Source organism: Hypomesus nipponensis, chromosome 4, assembly GCF_054491055.1.
Source record: "Hypomesus nipponensis isolate SF chromosome 4, ASM5449105v1, whole genome shotgun sequence".
NCBI lineage: Eukaryota > Metazoa > Chordata > Actinopteri > Osmeriformes > Osmeridae > Hypomesus > Hypomesus nipponensis.
In genome coordinates, this window is record NC_140364.1 from 2259222 (window position 1) to 2276661 (window position 17440).

Here is a 17440-nt window from a genome sequence, read left to right on the forward strand (position 1 = left end):
CTCATCCAGCTCTCTTCCCTCTCTTCCCAGTGCATTGTACACAAACTTGTTAATGTTAATGGCAGTATGCACAGTTGCATGTGAAATGGAATAATAGTGGAACATTCCTTTTCATAAGCCATGTAAACAAGCCGAAATAAACAAAGACAAACACTTCATTCAGGACTACACAAAACAGTAATTTCTGCCACTTTTACACAATTTCTGGATCAGTTTGTGTGTGTTTGCATGAGTGTGTGTGTCATTTGTGTTCCCTCTCTTCCTCCTCTCCTATACTTTTCATTCAACTCTCAAAGGCAACTCTAAACTGACTTGTAGCTAGCTACCTGTGTGTGTCTGTATGTGTGTCTGTGTGTGTCTGTATGCGTGTCTGTGTGTGCATGTGTGTGTCTGTGTATTTGTCGACTCCTCTGTATGTTGTAGCTTAGCCATATATACCCACTTGTTTAGTTTTATACTTTATATTGAGTTTATTTTGTTTGGCGCCACTCATAGTTCCTCTTCCCTCTGGCGTGTGTGCATTGTCGTTTGGCTGCATCACTGTAATTTAATAAACCCTTGCACTTCAGTTTTGGTTCTCTTAGTCTGTTAACTCCCAGAGTGTTGAGGGTGGTATAGTTACTCATGGACTCCTCCCGACTTCTGCACTGCAAGGTCAGCCTGACGTAACGTATGCAAACACAACGGCACATCTGCAGCTGCAGCTGAACCAGGGGAAGTCTGAGGAGGACAGGGATATAGCTGAGAAGGACGAGAAGATAGACCTTCTGAAGAGGAACCACCAGAGGAAGGTGGACTCTCACTTAATTTTTGATTTATCAAGAGTTACAGTCTGTTGTGTTATTAAGCATATGGAGTGGTGTACGGGGAATGATTGTGACCCCAGAAACAACAGTGATTAGGTGAGAACAAGCCTTTGTATCAATGTATTCAATACATTAATATACTTACCCTTTTTTTTCAGGATCAGGTACAACCAACTTCATTTTTCCTTTTCAAAAGGTTCAATAGGTTAGTTATGTCATTTCTAATGGAAATATAATGCTTGATTACCCAGGCTGAAAGTACTTGAAGGCTATATCTTATATGACTAAAGAAATAAACACACACAGATCAATTATAAAATACAACAATATAGAAATAGTGTACATTGTTTCAAATATAATTAAAAAAAGTTTATTTCATCCAATCGATATCTTGATTTTCTCTCATTTCTAATGTATAATTGGTATGTTGTCATCTTACATCTTTTTTTCCATATCTTACTTTTAATATACAAAGGATGCTGCACCAGAACTCTTTTACACCTTGTGCTGTTGTCCTTACCCAAGCATAGGGGGCCGTACCAGTTTCACACTCCCGAACAGTAGAAAGCGAAGTAGGAAACGTTTACAAGACGGAAGACCCAATGCTCATATGTGCGTTCGACTTCATGCAGCGCCGGCGTCACCTGCAGCCGCCTGCAGCCCGGCTGACATGAAGCAGCCAATGGCATTCTCAGCTTCAAGGCAGCCGTGTCGGCGCTGCCGGCGCTGCATGAAGTCGAACGCACCTCATGTAATAACGCCAAAGTTGTTTACAATGCAGGCGGCATGTAAAGTGAACTGTGTGGCACCTTACATTTTATCTCTGTTTTTTAAGTACAAGGCTCTGTTGAAAATCTAACAGCTTGCAAGGTTAGCATCATATGTCTTTGCTTTTTGCATCGTTGTACCCGGATCCACTTTGTGTTTAGTATTAAGCTCTTCGCGGTGCTAGCTAGCCCGTCCGTAGAGCTACGTTACGTAGACGCGATGGCGGAGGTGTCTGTCTCCGGAGCTGGCTCCGATGTAAACACAGCTGTCAGTCTGACAGCGACAGCTATGGCATATTTACAAGACGAGGTAACGTTGCCAACACTTACACTACAACAATACGATTAGAGCTATATGTACTTTGACTGCTTTTTTCGTTATAATCGCAAATGAATTGGTTTCATGCAAGCTAGCTAACAGTAGCTAGCCATTGACACTAGCTACTGAAACGAACCCGTCTTGACTAGCTAGTACAGTATTGACATAAAGCTAGTTAGCGACTGGTTTCAAGGTTTAGAGCTATATAAAATATATTGCACTGCAGTTAAGCAGATGATCCAGGACATTAATACCCACTGCGTCTTAGAAGTTAGCAGGCTAGCAGCCAAACTGTAGCGTATCACCTACATTTTTAACGTCATCGTCACATTAATTTAGAATAGGCTGCTTTAGCTATATTTCTAGGGGCCCAGTCATTTTACACTGATGCACCTGTATCCTGTTACAGATGAAGCCTGACGGAGATGGCATTTCTCCTCTCAATCTGGGCGATCTGGACTTGACTACGGACGAGTTTATCTTGGACGAAGTTGACAGTGGGTCTACGTCTTCTCTAACTTTATCTTATTGATTCAGTGTTTTACACTGGTGTCGTGAACTTGTTGAGACTCGGACTCCAACCAATTGTTCTTTATGCCTTCTAGTTCACATCCAGGCCAATCTGGAAGATGACCTAGTGAAAGAAGCTCTGAAAACGGTAAGAGGTTTGCAATTACCTTATGGTTATGCAAGACTCAAGAGAATATTCATTTTCTAAATGATTACATTTAATCATTTTAATATGATTTGGCTGTGTGCCCAACATCTTTCCAGGGAGTTGATCTCAGGCAGTACTCTAAACAAGTTCAAGCTGAACTTCAGCGAATTGAACAGGCTTCCATCAAAGACTGTATCCTTCCTATGCAACAGTTTATAAATAACCCAGAAATGTGAGTAATGTTAATCATTTGAAAGTTTTAGGGGATCTTACATGGATCATTCACACATCTATAGTCCTTGATCAGTTGTTTGTCAGATATAAAGGAGAGTCAAAACATTGCTTCTCTGCACAACCAGATCACTGCCTGTGACTCTATACTGGAGGTGGGTAAATTATAGATATTTTCACTCTGGACCTCTCTGATGTCTGTTATATATATTCCATGCAGCAACGAATCATTTTATTTTTTATTTTATATTTTTTATTCTGTCCTCCACCCTTAATGTCTCCATTAAACCTCCTCCTCTTGCCCTGTCTCCCCCCTCCACTCTCCCCCTTTCTCCCTCTTTTCTCCCTCTCCGTCCACCCTCTCCGTCCACCCTCCCTCTTCTCTTCTTACCTACTCTCCCTCCCCCATCTGTCTTCCTCCCCTCTCCCTCCTCTCCCCCGCATCTCCTTTCTTCTCTCCTCCCTCCTCTCCCTCCTTGATCCCCCTTTTCCCCCTCTTCCCACTCCCTCCTCTCCCCTCCTCGTCCTCCTCTCCTCTCCCCCCTCCTCCCTCCCCCCACCCCCTCCCAGCGTATGGAGGGCATGCTGAGTGGTTTCCAGAGCGACCTGTCCTCCATCAGCAGTGAGATCCAGACGCTGCAGCAGCAGTCGGTCAGCATGAACCTGCGTCTGCGGAACAGGCAGGCCGTCCGCAGCCACCTCAGCCAGCTGGTGGACGAGCTGGTGGTGCCCGGGGCCATGATCTCGTGAGTGTGTGTGTTTGAGAGAGAGAGAGAGAGAGAGAGAGATGGGGGGGGAGAAAGCAAGGGGGTTCAAGAGACATCGATGACGTGGAGAGACATCCGGTCGTGTTGTTGATTCAGTAGAGGACTAGAGCGCGCGTTGTTTGAGAGCGAGCGAGTGAGAGGGGGAGAGGGAGAGCGGGGTGCGAATGGAGTTGACCGTGTTCCGTCACGCCGCAGGATCATCCTGGAGACGCCGGTCACGGAGCAGGAGTTCCTGGAGCAGCTCCACGAGCTCAACAACAAGATCAACTTCGCCAAGGAGCTCAGCTTCAGGGAGACTCTGGCCTGCTCCGACATCCAGGACATAGTGGACCGCCTGAAGATCAAGGTGAGGGAGCGGGGGCTGTGGGGAGAGGGAAAGAGAGGGAGGGAGGGGGAGGAAGAGGGGGTTAAGAGGGAGGGAGCGAGTGAGCGAGGAAGAAAGGAAGGAAGCAAGCAAAAGAAAGAAAGAAATAAAGAAAGAAAGAGTGGTGAAACTATCTGAAATAAGCCCATATCTGTTGATTACTCAGGCTGTCACCAAGATCAGAGAGTTCATTCTGCAGAAGATATATGCCTTTCGGAAGCCCATGACCAACTACCAGATACCCCAGAACACCCTTCTCAAGTACAGGTAGGTCCAAATGAAATGTATTTAACACGTAAACAGACTATATCGTATTGAATCCTCTTTAATGGGCACTATCCATGAAACACTTTCCCTTTGAAAGTCTTAACCATTTGAGCACCGCGAATCGGCTCATAAATAAATTTCTGCTCATCTTTTCTTCTTCCTTCCTATAGGTTCTTTTACCAGTTCCTCTTGGCCAATGAGAGGACTGTTGCTAAGGAGATCAGAGACGAGTACGTGGACACCATGAGCAAGATCTACTACAGCTACTTCAAGTCCTACAGCGGCAGGCTTCTCAAAGTACAGGTCCGTCCTTAACACCCTCTAGGCACCAGGGAGCGAAGAAGAGACATCACCTCAAAATGTATAAATCTGTTTATGATGTTATTTAGTACTAAGACGTATCTCTCTCTCTCTCTCTCTCTCTCTCTCTCTCTCTCTCTCTCTCTTTCTCTCTGTCTCTGTCTGTCTCTCTCTCTCTCTCTCTCTCTCTCTCTCTCTCTCTCTCTCTCTCTCGACAGTATGAAGAAGTAGCAGACAAAGATGATTTGATGGGAGTGGAGGACACAGCCAAGAAAGATATCCTTTTATTAAACGAACAATACGTAAAACATTTGATGCACCCTGCAACCTTGTGACCTGAAGTCAGTCCCATCCCCACACACACACACACACACACACGCACACACACACACACACACACACGTCCCTCCAGACAGTCCTTGACTGCTGCACCAGGTTTCTTCTCCAAGCCGTCTCTGAAGAGCAGGAACACCATCTTCACCCTCGGCCAGCGGGGGGCAGTGCTGAGCCCTGCCGAGCTGGAGGGACCCATCCTCATCCCTCACACTGCCCAGAGAGGAGACAGCAGGGTAGGATACACACACACATTCCAAAGGAGGAGGCATGTTATATAACACACACACGCGTCACCTGTGGCTGTTGTCTCCCCAGTACCCGTATGAGACGCTGTTCCGCAGCCAGCACTACGCCCTCCTGGACAACGGCTGCAGGGAGTTCCTCTTCCTGTCTGACTTCTTCATGGTGACAGGAAACTCGGCCTTCGACCTGTTCAACAGCATCATGGGAAAGACCCTCGGCATGTTCCTGGTCAGAGGAGCACATTTAGGCTTTAGTCCCCAAATATAGATACACACAGGTTTTATTTTCTTTCTTCCTATGAAAATGACTGTTTTGTGTGTGTCTCTCCCCCCCCCCCTCTCTCTTTCCCCACTCTCTCCCCCCTTCGCCCCCCCCCCTCTTCCCCCCCCCTGTAGAAGAGCATGTCTACCTATGTGTCAGACTGCTATGACAGCATAGCTGTGTTCCTGTGTATCCACATCATCCTGCGCTTCAGAGCCATCACCGTCAAGAGGAACATCCCCGCCCTCGACAAGTCAGTCACCTCCTCCCACGACACACACTTGGACCCCTTTCCCAGCACACTTTCCCCTTTTCCCCTTCCCCTAATCCTCTACTCCCAACATATCTCGGTAAACCTGAACAAACACAGACACCTTTGAAGAGTATGTGGCATTTAGTGGAATCTGTTTTGATCATGCTGTCTGAACCCTCTGCAACCTGTACTTGTCTGTGTGTGTGGTTGTCCGTGTGTGTGTGTGTGTGTGTGTGTGTGTGTGTTGTTGCCAGGTACTGGGAGGCGGTTCTGGAGCTGCTGTGGCCCAGGTTTGAGCTCATCCTGGAGATGAACATCCAGAGCATCCGCAACACTGACCCCCAGAAACTAGGAGTACTGGACACCAGACCTCACTACGTACGTCCACACACACACACAGAAAACCAAACAGGTTGCCTTGATCATCATCGATGTTGTTGATCATTGAAATGTTTGTGTTGCTGAGTTGTGTGTGTCGCTGGTGTGTGTGTGTGTCACTAACGTGTGTGTGTTGTGGTCTCAGATCACACGGAGGTACGCAGAGTTTTCCTCAGCAATCGTCAGCATCAACCAGACGTTCCCCAATGAGAGGACACACACACTGCTGGGACAGCTGCAGGTACCACACACTCTCTACACTGTCTACACACACTCTACACTGTCTACACACACTCTACACTGTCTACACACACTCTACACTGTCTACACACACTGTACACGGTCTACACACACTCTACACTGTCGACACACACTCTACACTGTCTACACACTCTCTACACTGTCTACACACACTCTACACTGTCTACACACACTCTACACTGTCTACACACACTCTACACTGTCTACACACACTCTACACTGTCTACACACACTCTACACTGTCTACACACACTCTACACTGTCTACACACACTGTACACGGTCTACACACACTCTACACTGTCGACACACACTCTACACTGTCGACACAAACACACACGCTCAAGTCTGTCAGGTCAAGTCCAATGTATTTCTATAGTACATACAGAACCAACCAGTGTTAGCCCAAGTTCTCTACAGTCAACGGGCCTCATTCACCAATATCTTCTTTAGTTATTTCTTAAATTTGTTCTTAAGAAAGTTCCTAAGAATAATCTACGTGTGATTCATGAAGTGTTCTTAAACAGCAGAATTGTTCGCAGGTGTGTTCTTAGAATGATGAATCCCAATATTTCGTAAGTTGAAAGCTCGTGCCCTCCTGCTCCTATTTAGCATAGGTAAACGCCCCGTTAATTCCCATAAAAGGGCATGATATGGCAGGGCCGTGTGCACACTCAGAAAAATGAAACGACGTGGTAAAGACGATGGAGGGCTCGACAAAAGACAGAAAAACGTAATAATAATTCTGAAGTGGAGGTACAGCTGCAAGAAGTTAGCGACAAACGACACATCATAGCCTATTTAATAGCGTCAGTTGTGGATACAAAGCAGTAAATAAAACTGATGCATGGTATGCAATTACTCATGCAGTGAACGCTGTATCTGGAGAAGTGCGCAGAACTGATGAAGTAAAAAAATGGTTAAACGGTTTAACTTTAACCTGAATTCCTAAGCAAAAAAACATAGCCTAGAAATCAGTTGACTGTTACCCATGAGGACTGCTCTTGGTAGCCTAAAGCGTTCCAGCAGGTAGCCTACTCGTCGCTCTCTGCAAATAAATCGGTATGGTCAAGGAAGATGTGATCCCTCCTCAGGGAACGATCTGCAACATTTTGCAGCAGCAATAAATACCATTGTGTGGTGCAGTCCTAGTGTACGGAATAGGCCTACTTTGGGCCTACACATATACAGTGATAAGTCACTTATTATTTGATGGCAAAGTTCCCTGTTAACATAATTGATTTGAATTGAAGGCAAAGCAAGCCTAGTTTACAGTTTTTTGAATGACCCATCTCAGAGTAGCTTTATAGAATGTACGGTTACTGTATTGAAAAAAAAAATTGCTGCAGTAAAGGCTTCATTTGCAACAGGACAAGAAATATGCAATATAGCTTCCATTTACAGTATTACCCGAGCTCTGGCCCTTCTCTGAGCGCCACCACACATTCTAACTCCTTTCCCTCTCCCTTGGCCTGGTACTTGTCTTCCTCTCGCTTGCCCTTGTCCCACTCCTCTCCCTTGTCCTGGTACTTGTCTTCCTCTCCCTTGTCCTTGTATTTGTCTTCCTCTCCCTTGTCCTGGTACTTGTCTTCCTCTCGCTTGCCCTTGTCCCACTCCTCTCCCTTGTCCTGGTACTTGTCTTCCTCTCTCTTGTGCAGGCATTACTGTATTCTTACTTTCTTTTGTTGCTCTATATGGTTCTTTTCCCACACTAGATCAGCCCAAAGAGGTTCTCTTTACTGTCTATACCATATGGTCATACAATTGAAAGAACCTCAACACCTGAGTGTTTCCTAGTTGGGAATCAGCTGTGATGGACAGTATTTGCACAACTTCAGCTGTTTCTCAGTAGCAATGGAATAAAATACAGAGGATATATTTCTGTTTCAATTCACAATAGAAACAGCTGTTCACTTTGACTCAAGCCAATAATTTAGGTTTTGAAGTTATCTGTTTTGCTGACAGTGTGAAAGCATTGGTAAATTGGGCAGTAAAAATCGATTGTTTTGGTCTTGGTTGAGCTTGTGTGTAAAAGAAGTTCAAGCATTTAACATTTGTATTTACTCTATGAATTTTGTGTCAAAACAACAAGAAATGTGTTAATTGTATAGCCTACACAGACGGATGTTGTGCTCACTGTGTTAAGAGTTTAGGAAACTTGTTAAAGGTATTGAAAAAACTGTCATAGTGATTGTAAAATACTGTGTTTATATAGGCCTAGCACAATTCATACACAATGGAAATTCCAAGTGCTTTACAAATGAGCAGAAGTGTAGTGTGTATTTATTAAAACAAAACAAAAATGTGTACAATTATGAAAATTATTAGTTGGAAAATTATAAAGGAGAAATATTCAATTTTAAATTAGAACGGACAAAAAAGGTATAACTATTTATTTAGTGCAAACATGTCGGCTCTCAATTGTGCGTAAGAGTGCTCTTGGGTGTGCGTAAATTCTGTTCTTACCTAATAACAAATCCCAAATAAGAAAATATTGGTGAATGCCAGAATCTTCGTGAAAACTGCTGAAGTGGGGTTTGAGAACAAATTTAACAAAGTTAATATTGTTGCACTTCCTCACCACAACAATGCATTACCACAGAAATGAAAGTAACACCTCCTAACTTTCTATATCTGCATGATTCTATCTTTGTGTGATACAAAAATATTCCCCCCAAAAACTCCCCCCGTGGTGTACCACAGACTCAGGGTAGAGGTGTGTGTGTGTGTGTGGGGGGGGGGGGGGTTGTGTGCGCGGTTTCCAGCCAAAGTGGAGGATGTGACTGAGATGATGTTGTTTGTCGTCTCAGGTTGAGGTGGAGAACTTTGTTCTGAAAATGGCCGCAGAGTTCCCCTCTCGGCGAGACCAGCTCATCTTCCTCATCAACAACTACGACATGTTGCTTAGCGTGCTCATGGTGAGAGGGCCCGAAGAACTACAACCGAGGCCTGCTCAGAACTACAAACAACAAAACACCATTATTACACATATATACACCATTTCACGGAGTCAGACAGTTAAGGCTTGTCTGGTCAATCAAAGATCTGATCTGTTCCTACATTTCCCAGGAGCGAGCAGCGGATGACAGTAAGGAAGTGGAGGGCTTTCAGCAGCTGCTACTAGCCAGAACACAGGTAACCTTGCACTTTAATTCTGGGAAATGGAGCCTGGGTAGTCCTATCATGGTTGGAATCAGACTCACTGATGTATCATACGTGATGTCCTATTCTGTTCTCAAATGTAATTACAACACGGTCTCATATTAAATATTCATTTAAAGTCACATTTATATCCATTCACAGACGGCTCAGTTTCCTGCATTTCAACTTTATTTTGCGCCCTCTCTCTCCCTCCCTTCCTCTGTTCCTCTTCCTTCCCTCTCCTCCTCCCCCCCCCCCATCACCAGGAGTTCATTGAGGAGATCCTGTCGCCTCCCTTCGGAGGGATGATCGCTTTCGTGAAGGAGAGCGAGGCTCTTATGGAGAAAGGCCAGCTGGACAGGCTGAAGAACGACGAAGGTGAGGAGGGGGGGGGGGACTAGGGGGAGGTAGGGAGGAGGGGTGAGATGGAGGAGGAGTAGGGAGAGGAGTGAGGAGAGGACAAGAAGTGGTGGGGAGGCGAGGGGGAGAGGGAGGAGCAGGGGCAATGGGGGGAAGGAAGGAGGGGAGTGTAGACGAAGAAGGGAAAAGGAGGTGGGGTGGGGAGAGGGAGAAGGAGAGGAGTGTAGAGGAAGAAGAGGAGAGAGAGTGGGGAGAGAGGAGAGGAGCGAACACCTAAATGTATCATCAGGGCTCAACATTAACATTTTTTGGCACTGGCCCGGTGGGGCCAGTGGGTTTGAAACTTACTGGCCCCAAGACAATTCTTACTGGCCCCCCCTCCAAAAGTTGTAATTTATCATTGTTACAACAAAACCAAAGATTTATAAGTTGTGTTATTCTGTTAACATGTTTAACCATATATTAAACACATCCTGGATGTAAAATAACAAAAATGAAATCAAATTTCTAGTGATAAAAAATACAAAGGTAATAGTCAGCAAAACAATTAACTTTTAACCTCAAACATGACGTGCTCTCTTCCCTGCTGACAGCCATCTCTGCACAACTCTGTCTGGCTAAAACTGAAACCTCTGGTCCCTCAATGCTAATAAAGCTTCCATAGCATTTCATCAGATTCAGATTCAACTTTATTTCGCCATGTATACAGATACTAGGAATTTGATTTGGTATTCTCCATGCACTCCTGCACGAGATACGAAGTCGACACCATTCTTCTGCTGCAGTTCAATAGCCTGGGAGAACGAGGCGAACGGCTGGCCCGTCTTAATTACGTGATATACCGTTGTTATAAGTCGTGCAACAACACGATGGGCATCTACATTTAAATTACTGACCAGCATGGTCAACGGCCTGGAAAATGGATTGTCAACCAGGTGTTGTCTGCTAGCATGGCTCTAGGATTATTTTCGAAAATTGTCGGTGCCTGTGTAAAAAGATACACTTTGGTCCGCTTTAGAAGAGAACTAACGACAGACGACACAGTGCATCTTCGTTCCATTAAAAAAGTTGCTTCCGTTTAAGCACGTAGCTCTACTTTGCTGCCATATTCAGTTTATTGTCTCCCGCCAGTTGTTAAAAAATGTATCGAGATTAGAGAATTACGATTTGACAACCACTCGTCACTCACTACTCAACTCTTGATTTGCCAATTGTGCGCCCACAAGCTGCAAAGTTGTTTATGCATTTAGCAGATAGCAAAACATATGATGGATGTTAACTTTTACAATGCTTTTTTTTTTTTTTTTCAATCGATAATTTGCAGTGGCCAGATCGGGCCAGTGAGTTGCTAGTTTAACTGTCCTGACGTTACATTTTACTGGCCCCGGGCCATCGGGCCATCGTTATTGTCGAGCCCATCTAGTCTCAATACTCAACAACAAACCAAAACGTTGGACGAACCAAAACAAACAACAGTAGAATGACCTCCTGGGAGCACTGGGTGAAAAGACTGTGACCTCAGGAACATGCAAACCCAATCAGGCTTCCTTCACCTCTGCGTCTGTCTGTTTAACCGTTTGTCAGTTCCTCTCACACATTCTCCCACGCCTTCCTCTCTCTCCTGCTTCCCCCCCACCGCCCACATATGTGGGCTGGTGGGTTGATGTCTTATATTGGGATTTTCTCGAAACAGAAGGCAGGGGCTGGTGGTTTCCAGTGCGTCACCCCTGCCATGCAGTTCAGCAGGTCTGTAGACCGAAGGCCCACCATGCACCGCTCACCGACCCAAAACAAAATAGCAGACGTTGCTCTTTTGTAGCCTCCACATCCGTCCATCCTATCTGAATGTGACTGCGTTCACCACAGCCCAACATTCGCTTATTTGTTGGATTTGGTCATGTTTTGTGTGTCGGTGAGTAACTGAGGTGTAACCCACTTTCCCTCCTCTTTCCTACCCTCTTTCCCTCCCTCTTTCCCTCCCTCTTTCCCTCCTTCTTTCCCTCCTTCTTTCCCTCCCTCTTTCCCTCCTTCTTTCCCTCCTTCTTTCCTACCCTCTTTCCCTCCCTCTTTCCCTCCCTCTTTCCCTCCCTCTTTCCCTCCCTCTTTCCCTCCCTCTTTCCCTCCTTCTTTCCCTCCCTCTTTCCCTCCCTCTTTCCCTCCCTCTTTCCCTCCCTCTTTCCCTCCCTCTTTCCCTCCCTCTTTCCCTCCCTCTTTCCTTCCCTCTTTCCCTCCCTCCCTCCAGCTCGTATCACCCAGCTCATCAGGGGTTTCTCCAGCACGTGGAAGCAGTCTGTGGAGGCTCTGAGCCAGGAGGTCATGAGGTCCTTCACCAACTTCAAGAACGGCACCAGCATCATCCAGGTACGGCTGTTCCCCCACTGCTCCTCTATCTCCTTCTACCCTCTCTGTCTTCCCCGCTGTCCTCTCTATCTGTCTCTTTCAGGGAAGAAAGGCTCTCATCCATAAATCCAGTTATTGAAAAAGCGATCAACGCATCCTTGCCTCCATCTAAAGACAATTTTCTACCCCTATAACAATCGGGGACAGGAAAGGACAATAACGTTTTTTAATTTAATTGAATCTTAAACCATATCATCTTCACAAGTCTTCTTCTCTGCTCTCTCTGCTTGTGCTTCCTGCCTCTAACGGTGCTTACCTGCCGGGCCTCCAGGGGGCGCTCACCCAGTTGATCCAGTACTACCACGGCTTCCACAAGGTGCTGTCCCAACCCGCCTTCCGCAGCCTGGCGGCGCGCTCCGAGCTCATCAACCTGCACCACCTCATGGTGGAGGTGAAAAAGCACAAGCCCAACTTCTAACCTCGTAGCTTTTCAAAACGTCCCGCTTCCGGAACTGTCCGGACAGAAGTTCTTTCAAACGGGGTCTGGGCTGTTCTCTGTGGAGTGTGAAGTCTGTCTGTGGGGCCGGGTTAGGAAATGGAGAATCCTCTCATTCAGTTGGGTCTGGGTGGGTCGAGATCCAGACCCTCTCGTGTGGGTTGAGATCCAGACCCTCTCGTGTGGGTCGAGATCCAGACCCTCTCGTGTGGGTCGAGATCCAGACCCTCTCGTGTGGGCCGAGATCCAGACCCTCTCGTGTGGGTCGAGATCCAGACCCTCTCGTGTGTCCTGCGTGGTGGTTGGAGGAGCAGGATTGGACAGGCAGACAGGGGAGCCAAGTCGTGTGTGTGAAGTACGCCTCCATTCTTGGAGGAACATCGCTGGCAATGTTGTGTTCATGTCATGTGTAGGGGTATGTATGTTTTCGGTTGAGGTGTGATACATGCACACACACAGTTGGTGAAACGCACGGGGACACACACGTACGCACTCACACACGTGACAAACGCATTGAAACACCCGAACACAGTCTGGAAAAACATACACAGAAACACCCGAGCACACTCAAACGTCGAAAAACACGCTCTCAAACACAGAAACACACATACGCATACACATAGGAAACGTACTCAAATACACTCGCTAAAACACACGTACGCGCCTACTGGTTTGCTGGGATATAGACTGGAATTCTGCTGTTTACTGTATGCCCGCTCACTGTGTATCCTGTCCACGCTCTGTACATTGCTGCTCTGTTATGAACACAGTCCAGTTACTAAGTGAGACTGATGTAGTCATTGGGTATTAACTAACATGTATCACACATCCTTGCCTGTATGATAATGCATTTCTTGATTGAATGGAATTAAATACATAAATAATGAGAACATTTTTGTAATCAAACTCTTGATTGAGATAATTAGCTGTGGATTCAGGTTTTTTTACAATCACGGACCGAAGGCACTCATGATCAACAGAATTGTACTTTTTTTTATTATATCTTTGAGTAAAGTGCATTAGAGAAACACAACAAGAACACATTACAACACATTACAGTAGCACCGCAGCTGTCCAAAAGCAACGTCTGATTGAGAGCTTGAGTGAATAGAAATGAGGGCCTGCGGATGTCTAGGTTGTCCCATGTGCCCGCTTCTTTCACTGACAAGTGGTCACTGGCATGCAGCATCATACCTTCTCTGGGCTGATGGCAGTGGGTTCTGCTGAGATGATCCACATGTTGGTTTATCCACAAGAGTACTGCTAAGACAAGGGACTTTTTTTTGTTCATTTGTTTAGGTTCAGCCAGTGCATCTTTGCTTTTTGTTTCCTGTTTTTTAACTAACCATTTCGTACCAATTTTCTTGATATGAACTTTACCAGAACCTTAAGAGAATCGAAAATGACACTGTACTCATATCAGTTCAGAGGCAGAACATGAAGCCAACAAACTCTTAACAATACAAAACCTTGCTTATGATGCGCTAACCTTACATTGAACACCCAGGCTTAACTATCCAACCATGTTTTTCTGACCTGAAAAGGCATGACCATCACCAGGCTGACTGTTGCTAGGGTGACAGTCAGAAGAAGACAATGAGACAACTTAACAGAAGAGCAGTGCCCAGGGAGGAGGCTCTGTCCACTCTGCCTTCACCTGAACAGAGAGACAAGCACAGGACACACCCACGTTCACAACAGGAAGTGCAGTCCGATACAATATCAGCTTTTCCATCTCATTATCTCATGTGACTTTGAGACCTTCCTATGCATGGGATACATATATTGCGTTCTGTTACGTTTTGAGGTCATATTCGAGTTCCAAGCTGAGAGGATGTCTTACCGACAGGGTCACCTTGTCTTGTCTGTATCCGAGGGCCTTCCTGGATCTTCGGGACCTCTGTTGGAAGGGAAGGTTTCACATGTTAGCATCCGTCATTTATACATTTCCCGTTTCAGGTGTGGTGTGCATTTGAGAGCATTTAAACATGCCCTATGACGAGTGTGTTGCTGCAGAAAGCTCCTAAGGTTCATTACATTCTAGAAGGGACATTTTCCAATACTGCTCTGTTATGTCAGTTGCAGTGGTGTTGGTTTAGGTGTGGACAGCACAGGGACATATCCCAATGTCAAAAGACCATTGAAACATCCCCACCAATAATTAGCAGCAGAGCTGGGATAATTCAAGTCATGTTCGCATACCAGGGTGATTGAAATGCGTCAACACTAGTATTTAAACCAATCCTATGCTCCCAAGTCACAGGGAAAGTTCCAGAATGTTGGAAATCCAAAGAACCCCCTGCGAGCTGGTGAGTTCCAGCCTTCTTACCGTTCACGGTGACTTTCAGCGTGCTCACCGCCAGCCCCTGGGCATCCAGGACCCTGTAGGTTCCCTCGTCCTCCCTCCGTAGCCCCCTAAGGACCAGGTCACCTCCTTCATGCTCCTCCAGGCGCTCCTCCAGGCGCTCCTCCCCCCTCACCCACATTTCCTCCCAGCTGGAGGTGTTCCCTCTCTGGGCCACCACCCTTGCTGACTTGGGGGTGTGGAGCTTCAAGAGCAGGTCGTCTCCCAACGTCAGGGACTGCTTTAACTTGTGGTCTGGAGATGTGTGCATGGGGAGGTTAGAAGAGGTAGGCCTACATGGAAAACTGGTTTGATGGACTCTCACTCCATCCCTCCCTCTCCCGCCCTTAATTTGTCCCGACCTTTCTCCCTCTAATTCCCTCCCTTACTTTGGTCATCACATTCTGTAACTGATGAGCATGATAATAAGGCCCTGAATATTGAACCCATAAATGCGGTTCAAAAATCAGCAGCACGGTAAAGCATGTATTAACCGTGGACATGGAGTCGGACGCTCTGTATGAAGATCCTCTGTTTCATCCTGGCGCCTTCCACCACCACATAGCTCTCGTAGAGCCCCACATCACCGTACTGCACATCCTTCAGGATCAGAGAGCAGTCTCCTTGGTCCAGCTTGTCCTCGGGCACCACCAACCGCCCTTTGAACTCGCTGGCCTCCCACCGCAGCGTCCCCCGCTGTTCAAACACTGTACTGGCGGGAGTTTGCCACTGGATGTGACAGATCGGGTTGTTGATACCGTTAAGCTCGGACTTCCAGCTGCAGGGAAGCACCGCCTGGCTGCCCACGGTGGAGACGATGGGCACGGGATCCGGGGAAGAGGAGGCTGGAGAGGCAGAACAAAATGAGGGCTAGATTCATTGAGACGTTTTTTTATTATTTATTTTAGGCTCTAAATTAAGTGCCGACAGAGTTTCCCAATTTGTAACGTTGTGTGCCTTTATAAAATAAAGGTTTCATATTGAATCATTATAGTGGTCAGACAGACGACCACCTCCAAACAATCCATTATACGAATCTTACTTTTTTGTATCAAATGTTTTGTCTTTTTACTTGGTGATGGTTCTACGGTTGTAAAGGTACCATAAAACCTAGTATTAACACCTGGGTGGTAGGCCTATACTGACCAACACAGCTGACAACCAGAAGACAAAGGTGCAGGATAGGCCTACATCTAAAAACAAACAAACAGGAGAGTTAAACATCACGAAACATGAGATCAAACTATTACTTTCCTTTGTGGGTCTAATATAGGCAAAATGATACAAACATAGGCTATCGTCACATGATCATTCATTCTATGTTGGTTAAATAACGTGGTGGTCAATGTCTGGGTTCTCGTGACGAAATCCGTATGCCTGTGAAGTTTCGTTTCTCCGAATGCGACTCAGCGCTGCACTCGAGAATCGAAACTTACATTGTTATATCGCACATTCCATATTATTGGCTCTAAACCTAACATGAGCCCCGAGCAACATCACACACCAAAAAAAGTTTAGGCAAGTAGGCTATAGCTATTTTTAAGATTTAAAAATCCACTAAATAAACCGTTTAGTAAAAAAAAAAAAAAAAAACGTAATCAAAATATCGAAATGGTAAACACATAGGAAAAATCTTTATGAAAATATATAAATAAATAAAAAGTCAACATATATCTTTACGATTTATAAAATGTACAGGCATTACATACTTCAGCCCACTTCGTTTCACTCAATAGCCTACCTCCACACATATTTTTACCTGGATAGATATAAGTGTAGTTTTCCACACATTGCCATTGTCTCAGATGGGAGTTGGTTGGGTTAGGCTACCTCTCCTCCGCAAGCCAGTCAAGTCTGAAGTCAGATAGAACTGCGCTGGCAAGTTAGTGCTAAGCCGGTCCAGAATGACCTAAACGAAACTTACGCTAAATTCTTCAGAAGTACTTAGCCTAACTCTCGTTTTCATTTTCATGTGCAAACTCAAGATCTATTTGACCTGTCAGTACTCTCTTAAAACCACAAGCTGTGAGTAAACGATGCTCATTCAAAGTAAGCCTACATTGCAACTCTGTCATCATCAACTCTGCATCATTCACTTAATAAAAGCCCTTTGCTTTGAGCTTGCCCCCCAGTCTCACCTCAGGGTTTCACACAGTATGGGTGAACTTGTCTGCACGCTCATTTATTTGTGTAAGTATGCAGATTCCTATTACTGACAGTAGATGTTTATGAACATACATTGATTGATTAAATGCATTATTGTCATGCATTCACACACAAATACACACTCTTAACACACTCACACACACACAAACACAACAGACAGCTTTGCTGGTGTTCAGTCAGTCTGTGTGACAGAGCTCTCTTGCTTCCCAGGTGCTGTTGGGCTCCGTGTGTCGTTGTCAACATCCATCCCTGTCCATCCTGCCAAGGAGGGTCAGAATGTGAGTCTGCCCTGCAACCTGACCCTCCGCTCTGACACAGCCTGGTATCTCCTCCGCTCAGAGGAACTGCAGCTCGTGCTGGCTGGCGAAAAGATATCCAGGTTA

General features: G+C 45.8%; 2 protein-coding genes across 5 annotated transcripts; one reads left to right on the forward strand and one right to left on the reverse strand.

The window, feature by feature from the left end:
- The first annotated feature begins 1548 nt into the window (after positions 1-1548).
- vps52 (VPS52 subunit of GARP complex) lies at positions 1549-17425 on the forward strand. 3 transcript variants are annotated; one of them, XM_084695613.1, is made up of 20 exons: positions 1550-1883; positions 2302-2389; positions 2498-2550; positions 2667-2742; positions 2869-2936; positions 3352-3527; positions 3744-3894; positions 4079-4179; positions 4350-4482; positions 4698-4755; positions 4912-5048; positions 5131-5286; positions 5454-5572; positions 5827-5950; positions 6096-6191; positions 9021-9128; positions 9280-9345; positions 9618-9729; positions 11954-12072; positions 17268-17425. In XM_084695613.1, the coding sequence occupies exons 1-20, from the start codon at positions 1794-1796 to the stop codon at positions 17337-17339; spliced, it is 2103 nt and encodes a 700-aa protein (XP_084551739.1). In that variant the 5' UTR covers positions 1550-1793; the 3' UTR covers positions 17340-17425. The 3 variants fall into 3 exon arrangements, with proteins under 3 accessions (XP_084551740.1, XP_084551739.1, XP_084551738.1); XM_084695612.1 differs by lacking the exon at positions 17268-17425 and adding an exon at positions 12383-13437 and having other exon boundaries at positions 1551-1883; positions 4698-4753; positions 4913-5048; XM_084695614.1 differs by lacking the exons at positions 11954-12072; positions 17268-17425 and adding an exon at positions 10305-10390 and having other exon boundaries at positions 1549-1883.
- igldcp (Ig-like domain-containing protein) lies at positions 13521-16811 on the reverse strand. 2 transcript variants are annotated; one of them, XM_084695626.1, is made up of 7 exons: positions 16651-16811; positions 16038-16084; positions 15386-15736; positions 14877-15146; positions 14391-14447; positions 14084-14204; positions 13521-13807 (listed from the first exon to the last, which is right to left on the reverse strand). In XM_084695626.1, exons 1-6 carry the CDS (start codon positions 16686-16688, stop codon positions 14131-14133), a joined length of 837 nt encoding a protein of 278 aa, XP_084551752.1. In that variant the 5' UTR covers positions 16689-16811; the 3' UTR covers positions 13521-13807; positions 14084-14130. The 2 variants fall into 2 exon arrangements, with proteins under 2 accessions (XP_084551752.1, XP_084551751.1); XM_084695625.1 differs by having other exon boundaries at positions 13521-14204.
- Positions 17426-17440: the final 15 nt, after the last annotated feature.

Excerpts from the sequence above, each read along its gene's own strand:
- vps52 (XM_084695612.1), top strand. The coding sequence starts at position 1,794 with ATGGCGGAGGTGTCTGTCTCCGGAGCTGGCTCCGATGTAAACACAGCT. Across the intron at positions 5,951-6,095 it reads TGGACACCAGACCTCACTAC|ATCACACGGAGGTACGCAGA; the intron begins GTACGTCCACAC and ends TTGTGGTCTCAG. Across the intron at positions 9,730-11,953 it reads CAGGCTGAAGAACGACGAAG|CTCGTATCACCCAGCTCATC; the intron begins GTGAGGAGGGGG and ends CCCTCCCTCCAG.
- igldcp (XM_084695626.1), bottom strand. The coding sequence starts at position 16,688 with ATGGCAATGTGTGGAAAACTACACTTATATCTATCCAG. Across the intron at positions 15,147-15,385 it reads CGTCCGACTCCATGTCCACG|ACCACAAGTTAAAGCAGTCC; the intron begins GTTAATACATGC and ends ACACATCTCCAG. Across the intron at positions 14,448-14,876 it reads GCTGAAAGTCACCGTGAACG|AGGTCCCGAAGATCCAGGAA; the intron begins GTAAGAAGGCTG and ends CCCTTCCAACAG.